This window comes from Tasmannia lanceolata, unplaced genomic scaffold (assembly GCF_043159265.1).
Source record: "Tasmannia lanceolata isolate RefF3 unplaced genomic scaffold, GAP_Taslan_0.1 ptg000016l, whole genome shotgun sequence".
NCBI classification, from domain to species: Eukaryota; Viridiplantae; Streptophyta; class Magnoliopsida; order Canellales; family Winteraceae; genus Tasmannia; species Tasmannia lanceolata.
In genome coordinates, this window is record NW_027518693.1 from 5,334,168 (window position 1) to 5,342,654 (window position 8,487).

Consider the following 8,487-nt stretch of genomic DNA (forward strand, 5'->3'; position numbering starts at 1 on the left):
TGAAATTGCCATTAGTAGAGGGCTTCCAAATTGAGGAGAAGATGAGAAAGCACCGCTTAAGATGGTTTGGACATATCCAACGTAGGCCTTTGGATGCTCCACTGAGAAGAGGTGAGAAAAGACTTGAGGCTGGGAACATTGAACATGACCTTGGATAGGATAGAATGGAAGAAACTGGTCCACGTAGAGAAGGACCCAACTAGAGCCAGGATTAGAGCCGGGTGGATTCCTTTCACCTTCTTCATGAAATTTTTCTAAACGGTTCTTTTGGCCGACCCCAACTAGTTTGGGACAAAGGCTTTGTTGAGTTGAGTTGTGTTGAGTTGAGTTGAGTTGAGAGGGCTTCCAAATATGCTTGTTTATATGAACATTATGGAACATACCTCCCTCCAAAAAAAAGATTTTCCTCCTTGAACCAGATTGTGTTTAGGATTGGATGCCATTCACCATCCTTATGAACATCAAGCAGGCTATTTAGGCTTGCAAGAGAGGAGTCAGTTCTTCTAGAGAATTGTGTTTCAAGAGCTCCTTTTGGGTGCCAAGGTTGACGCCACAAATAGATCTCATCTTCTTTACCAATGATGTAGCAAATATTATTTTTCGAAATTTCTCTGGCTTTTAAGATGCTTCTGATGGCTTTGCAGGCATTCATATCGTACAAATATTACCATTCCTGACATATTTTGACTGAACCTAGGCTTTCCAAAGGGATTGATTATTTTGGATTAGATTCCACCAAAGCTTAATTTGAAGAGCAGCGTTAACCTCTTTGAGTTTTCTGATCCTGAGACCTCCTTCCTCTTTAGGTTTGCAGATAGGGACAATAACATCAGATGCAAATCGAGCAAGAAATAATGAATGAATTTTGAAAGCAAATAAATTAACAGTCATTGCAGTAGGAGAAGCATATAGGAAGGTTATAAAAGTTATATTAATTCATCCAATCATCTCGGATCAATATATTCACCTGGAGTCTCAGCAAAGAGCGATTCACAAGCTCCCCTTCTAAAGAAAAAACAATACAACTGGAAACCTGCAAAATTAGTAGGATGCCAACCACTTCCAATCAAGGTGAGAATTGTAAAAACTGATTAGAGCAGGCAAGCATGGACCATCACACCTACCCCAGTTATAGATTGCATTCCAATAATGTCCCCGAAATGATTTTGCTCCCAAAGTAGCTTTAATTGTCATTTTACTGTCTTACACTAGAATACACAAATGACCTGAAAATCCAACAAAACAAGACAAACCCACCTACCATTTAACAAATTTGCAATTCCAAAATTTACACTAGCACAGTTAATTCCATCCCATGTTCAATTATCACTGGATGTTACACGAAGCCCCGTCATTTTCAAAATAACTTCATATTTACATGGAGGCAGATTTTAACAACACAGGGGAGTTCTAAAAAGAAGCACAACAGAGTCGTCAATGAGTCCCTTTTTTACCTAGACCAGATCATGTACAATGCAAATGTGGGGAACATATCTACAGGAGTACAAAATACACGTGTAAGCAATCAACATAAATTACCACACTTGGTTAAATTGACGTTTTCAACACAAGGCAGAACTCGCCACAGCATGACCTAGAGTTTTCAAGGCACTATAACCTACAATCCACGAGTTTCTAATAACAGGCTTCCATGCCAAAGTCAGACACATAAAAGATGAGATCTGAGTTTAATACTTCATTAACACGCTTAGAGCTGCAAAGGAAGCTATAGTCATGAGCTCCGAAGTACATGGAGTTTTACTAAAAAAGTGAATAAATTTGCTGCAAAACATAAGGGTGGGTTGACTACATAGTCCCTCAGGGCACACAATATCAAAGCTTGGTAATAAAATGTCAAGGCCAGAAGAGGATTTGAATATAACACTGCGAGATAGTGTTAGTCGGTTGGTCCTCCTAAACAAAGCTTCCAAGGTGGGCCATAAGTTTCTTCGTCTGGTCTTCAGGTCTAGGCTTGAGGCTTCGTCAAAAGTCAGAGTAGGCTGGCTCCGGGCTTCATAGATCTCAACTGTTTTAATAGGAAGGGAAAGGCAACAAAGGTAAAAAAAATGGAGCATTAGAAATTTAAATATAGGTGGGCTGGCTACGTCAAGATAGTAAAACCGGCAAAACTATTAAGTGATTAGCATAAATCTAAGCAACTTGTAAATTAATCCATAGGATAAATACTGTAAGGGAGAACAATGGTCTACCTGAAGACCTTAATTGTCGAGAAACCTAATAACCATGACGTTTTTTACCAGATAACCTGATAAGACAAGGTATGTGTCAGGCTCGAGGTAGATGAACAAATTACAACTAAAAAGAAAGAAGTGTGACACATGCTTCCTAAATATGAGAGATAAAATGAAAAAACAGAACTATGAGAATTATCACAAAAAAAAAAACTATTTACCCAGTACTAGCAGATCGGCCGGATGAGTATCCGCCATAACCTCCGTAGCCACTGCCACCACCACTCTGCAGATGAAAAGTAGAAACATTAACTCGTATGAGGAAAATGAGAGTGAGACATGCCAGACAAGTTTGCTTTTATTTTTAAGCAAACCAAGTCAGTCAACAAGGCAAGAATAAATGTAAAACCAAAGTACAGAAAAGAATAAAAAATTATCAAACGCACATTAGATCTGAATCAAAACCTTAAGAGTAACCCATTTGACAATTGAGATTTGAGACTATAATCTAACTGTAATTTGCAAATAAACCCAATATCTTGAACAAAAGTGCATAGAGGATGTTACCTGGGAACCACCATAGCTTCCATAGTTGTCAGAATGAGGCACATCACCAGAACCACCATATCCGCCAGAATACGAAGAATACCCACCACGTCCATGTGTTTTGCTATCCCTGCCTCCATATTTTGAACCATCTGAAACATCACTGGACATAGGAATGTAAGGAAGGGCTGAAGGCAATGCAGGCAAAGCACCCTCCCTGTCAAAAAAATTGGCTCTCAACCGTGTCGTTACTTGTTCAAGAGCATGCCTAGAAACATCAATATCTCCACTTATCTGAACATCAATATCATTAAAATATGTTAGGAATTTTTCTGTCAAATGCAAATCAACACAAGTCTAATCCCAATAAGTTGATTCACTATATGTGAAAGCAACAATGAGCTTACCTGAACCATCTCATCATCTTCAGAGGCAACTTTTGGAAGGTTCTCCTTTGAAAATATCCGAATGTTTGCTCTTGTGAGTCTCCGCATCTCAGAGATGATGGCCCCACCTTTACCAATCAGGCAGCCAATACATGAATTAGGCACAAGTAGGCGAGTCGTGTATGAAGGTTCACCAGATTCCCTTTCAGTTTTTTCACTGCATCTGAGCTGCAAACGGACTGCTGCATCAATAGTCGGAGAGAACGGATCTTCAAAGTACTGAAAGGAACAAGATTGAGTTGTTAGAAACAGAACACAAGTATGCCAAAGAAGATACCTTCATGGTTTTAAATTTCAGCCAAAATCCGAAGTTTCGGTCCGAAATTTCGGATTTCGGCCAGGACCAAAATTTAAAACCGAAACCGAAATTTAAAATTTTCGGCCGAAATTATAAGATTTACACTGATATTTCCACCAAAACTGAAATTTCAAACCTTGGATATCATAGATTGCGGAAAGAAATATACAGAGAGAAAGATATTGCAATGCTCACCCCCAAGGCTGAGATAGATATTAAACAGTCATCACCTTCGGCAGCAGAACTATCCACTTTGATAAATGCACCAGAATCTTGCCTGATTTGCTTGATAATAACACCACCTTTGCCAATCACACCTCCAATATTCCCAATTGGACACACCAGACGAAGAGAGAACTCCTTCCCAGGGCTTTCATCCCTATGAGCAGGGTAAAAGGGATGTGAAGACCATTCAGCTCCAGTGTCACCTTTGTATCGTCTGTATGGACCCATTAGTGGAGTTATACCAACAATAGGGGCACCAACATTTGGACCCACAAACTGACCACCAGACTGATACATATTAGGCATGAATGAATTGAGCAGGTGCTTTGATCGAGAAGGGTTATCATGTAGACGAGATGAAACTTGATAAAGAGCCTTCTTTACAACAGAGGCTTCCCCGGATATCTGACACCAAACACAATTTGAGTAAAATTCATCAGCACTAATAATCAAAAGATAGAATAGAAAAATTGGGGACATGAGGGGCTCAAAAACAGGAAACAGCTCTGTCAATCAATGCTAAATATTGGAAGATGTTTTGAACATGCAAGTTCCTCAAAAACCCAACATGAAAAATCTTCCACAAATATTAAACCATGATGGTAAACATGTGTTAAATTAACAAATGCATAAAAGAATATCTGTCGCAATAAACAAATTGTACACAATAGTACCAGAATTTTTTTTTAAAAGTGACATTGGGTCTGTGAAGCTGTGCTGATAGTGGTACTAACTTCTCAGTTATGTCACGAATATCGTAATCGGGAATTTCTCGGCAAGGGAAAATCTCAGGATATATTAATTTTTATTTTATTTTTTGGGTTTACATCAGGAAAAAAATGATAAAAATAATATTATTTAAAAAAATAAAAATATAAAATTTAAGAAAAAAATATAAAATAAAATATCATAAAAATATTATCATGATATTTCTGATTCGCTATATTTTTAAAATCTCAGAATTATTTTGGGATTTTGTCATTTTCTCAAAGGGATTTGATAGCGTCCATCGCAGAAGACATTTCGCAAAGCGTCCGTTGCATGAGGGAGCAGCCAAATAGGCTCAGATTTTGTCTTACTCATTTAATTCATCTGAGGTGGCTGCTCTCTCGTGCAACAGATGCTCCGCAAAATGCCTTTTGCGATGGATGCTAGCCAATCCCTTTATCAAAATGTCGCAATAAAAACATGATATTTCCAGAATGCTCCGCGAAATGACTTCTGCGATGGACGCTACCCAATCCTTTATCAAAATGCCACGATAAAAACATATGATTTTCAAAATATCGGAGATATTTCTGACATAGCTTCTCAGCATACTTCAGATATATGCAACCTACTAGCATTTTTTATTTTTTTGAATGGTATGCAACTGACTAGCATTATCTTGTAAATTCAAATAAACAAGAGAATTGCAACTTAAGGCATAAAAGTGAATCCCTCAGTACAAATGAGCCACAGTACCTGAAGGAGCTCATCACCACCCATGGCACAAGGAGGCAGATGTTCATTCTTTAGAATGCGAACATGAGCACCGGTCTCAGTGCGTATATTTTGAATGATCTGCCCACCTTTCCCAATTACAGATCCAATCTGATCTGACGGCACAAGCAGACGAGCAGTAACATTGCTAGATCCCCCATCAGTGTCTTCTTCACCCGGGACCTCATCAGCAGCAAGCCTATCATGTATCCTAAAGAGAGCATCCTGGGCCGGGCAAACAAAGTTGCCAGAATCGTCAAAGGCATTAGTTTCTTGGCTAGAACTGAATATGGTTACAACACGCTCCTCACAGCCTGGTATGGTCTCACCAATCCTGATCTTGGACTGACTCTCTTGCCTCAGTTGCTTAACAATCTCGCCGCCCCTCCCAATGATGCTTCCTACCTTCCTACCTGGACACAAGTAATGGTAAACTGTATCATCTGGCCCAGGAGCATGCTGTTCTTTCTCATCAGCGGGGTATCTTTTCTTGCTTCCTCCAGTGTCAGTGTAGTCATGTTGAGCATGGGATCGTTTACCATAATTATTTCTCTGTCCGGCCATGATGGGGAAATGTCTTGATATTCACTCCTGGATGAGGAACGAGAGAAGAGAAAAATAAGCTGAGTACTGTCTTACATCAAGTATAAACTCAAGACGGTGGCATATAATGCTTTCAAAAAAAAAAGGACAGAAATATATCTACAGAAGCATGTAAGAGTAAACCCTCACCTGCTGACTTGACCAATACAGATAATGAATAGCAAAGCAAGCTAAACTTTTAGCCGGGTTCAGTCCTTGAATAATAAGAAAAGAGGAATGCTAGACTCACACGAGCCCTAGCAAAAAAATAGGGAAAGGGCGTTCTCATTGGTGAAAATCCCTTTATGACAGTTATGACCGTGATTTTCTGCGCCATCTTTATGGGTTTTGACCAATGAGGGCGCCCTTTCCCTGCTTTTTTTTCAAGGGCTCCTGTGAGTCTAGCATTCCTCATAAGAAAAACATATAAATGCAGTAAACAAACTAAAGAGCCCATAACATATCATGCTAAAATGCCCAAAACATCTCTTACCTAACTAACAAAGATTGTTATGGAACTGAGATATGGGCATTTTGTAAAGCTTCGCATCAAAATTTTAAGGCCCGTGCTCTCTAAATTTATGCATAGAAATTAGTTAATTCTGCTCGGTGCATAAAATCAAGCAGGTTACTTAGACTAACTCCAAGGTTGTAACTGAGCAGCCAGTGACCTTAGATAAACCATTGGCCACCATGTGCAAGACATGGAGCCCAGCAACCGGTTCCCAAGGTTTTAAAATTTGGTTCCGACCATCATGGAAATCGAAATATTTCAGTTTCAGTTGAAATTCCGGCTGAAATCTTGTAAAACTCGGTGGAAATATTTTAGTTTCTCTTAAAATTAGGTGAAAATCATGTAAATTTTGGTGGAAATCTTGCAAATAGGTGATACACCTCTTAAAATGAAATTTCAAATTTACATCAAATTTCCGGGCGTAAATTTCCAATTCAATGTAACATATTTCGGCCGAAATTCTAAACCCATGATTAAGACCGGGCAATCCACACGTCTCTAAAAACACTGATAGAGATTGCATCTTATAACACCTCAAATCTTTATTTTAAAGGCTCATTGTAAGGTTCCATTCAACCATTGGCATTTGCAGAGGCTTAAATCAACAACATAACTCCAAAATATAAAGAGATGGCAAGAAACTACTCTGAAAAAAGACTAAATCATAACAGAAGTGGACGAAATTTACATCGACTAGAAATTAAATAACGAAGAAGACTCGTCGACCCGATAGAGGAAAAATCGTACCTTAAAAAGCTTCTCCACCAACCCTAAAAACATCATACTAGAGACTAGAGAGGGACAGACAGAGTAACCGCCTTTTCGAATATATTTGGGTTCAAGCCTTCTAGGGTTTTGACCTCGACTTGCCGAAATTGCACCGCTTTTATTCAAAATTACTGATATGCCCTTGCTACGGGAAAAAAAATAAAACAGGCCACTTAAAATACGGCCATACCGAGAGTGTTGAGGGCCTTGGGGCGTAAGACTCGTCGGATAAAAAGAAAATTAATGATAAAGTTCGGGAATGATACCCACACCCCCAATTTTTTATAATGCCACTCCATCAGATTTTTATTGGTAAGTGATCACTAATTATGTGGGCCCCGCTATTTTTTTTCTCATTTTTCTTCATATATTGGACGCTACAATTCATAGACAAAGTTTTCCTGATCTAACAATCAAATTTGGTAGATATTTTCACAGAGGTCTTGGTTCAGTGAAGTTATGGGGAGATCATGTCAGTCCTCGATATCTTATTCATTTGACGAGGATTCCTCGACTCAGAAGCACTGTTCGTATTTCAACAATCAGTTTCTAAGAGTCGTAGTTCAAAGAGTGGGGATCTGAGTCTGGGTGACTCCGAGTCCCAGTCCAAGATTTATCGAGGCTTCTGTAGGGCCATTTGCTAATGAAGTGAAACTACCTTAAGAGTACTCAGCTTGAGCAAGAATTTTATAACGATGATCTAAAAGAGGGAGATTTTATAAGGTGTAAGCCCTTATAGACCCTTATTTTTCAAAAAGTACATGAGGAAATGATTTTTGGGCCACAACCTATTTATGTTGTGTTCCATCATGTGGACGGTTTGGGTTGGATGATCCTATGGTGCAGGCTGTATGGTACTATATTTTAGAAAAATACGAGACTATAAGGGCTTACGTCATATAATTTCTCATTTAACAAAAGCTGTGATGGCTTAGGTGATTTGCTTACCATTAGGTTCCACGTTAGCAAAACTCCTTGTTTGATTGCCAATATAATATTGAAATCTATGAAGACTACTAGTGATGTCTCATGCTTAATCATTGAACATCTGATGATGTGTAACCCTTGTTTCCTAAAGAAATTCAAGTCTAACACTGCAAAACAAGGTAGAATTTTGCTTGAATTTCTTAGTAACGTCTATCTTTCTCTCTCTTCTCACTTTATACCGGTAATGACACTCTCTACCTGTCTACCACTGCTCAACAAGGTCGACAACCAAACACTGCATAAAACGAACGGTTCAGATAATTGAACAAACTTTCCCTGTCGGGAAATGATATATGCAGCCCCTTCTTTCAATAACGACACTCCCCGTTTTTTCATGGTGCCCATAGGCATTGCAGTGAGGAAAGCCGTCTAATTTATCCAAGGGATAACTACATTTACACCCCCTCTAGTTTCTGACAAGGGATAACTACATTTACACCCCCTCTA

General features: G+C 38.9%; 1 protein-coding gene across 1 annotated transcript; it reads right to left on the bottom strand.

The window, feature by feature from the left end:
- Window positions 1-1,676: 1,676 nt before the first annotated feature.
- On the bottom strand, window positions 1,677-7,190 carry LOC143848281 (KH domain-containing protein At4g18375-like). Its single transcript, XM_077357182.1, has 8 exons — window positions 7,033-7,190; window positions 5,172-5,780; window positions 3,678-4,112; window positions 3,146-3,403; window positions 2,760-3,032; window positions 2,414-2,478; window positions 2,211-2,266; window positions 1,677-2,026 (listed from the first exon to the last, which is right to left on the bottom strand). The coding sequence occupies exons 2-7, from the start codon at window positions 5,751-5,753 to the stop codon at window positions 2,236-2,238; spliced, it is 1,644 nt and encodes a 547-aa protein (XP_077213297.1). The 5' UTR covers window positions 5,754-5,780; window positions 7,033-7,190; the 3' UTR covers window positions 1,677-2,026; window positions 2,211-2,235.
- Window positions 7,191-8,487: the final 1,297 nt, after the last annotated feature.

Bases quoted from the DNA above. Each gene is read 5' to 3' on its own strand.
- LOC143848281 (XM_077357182.1), bottom strand. From the start codon at position 5,753: ATGGCCGGACAGAGAAATAATTATGGTAAACGATCCCATGCTCAACAT. The intron at 4,113-5,171 runs GTACTGTGGCTC...GTTTGGTGTCAG, and splicing joins GTGGTGATGAGCTCCTTCAG to ATATCCGGGGAAGCCTCTGT. The intron at 3,033-3,145 runs GTAAGCTCATTG...ATTGATGTTCAG, and splicing joins AAGATGATGAGATGGTTCAG to ATAAGTGGAGATATTGATGT.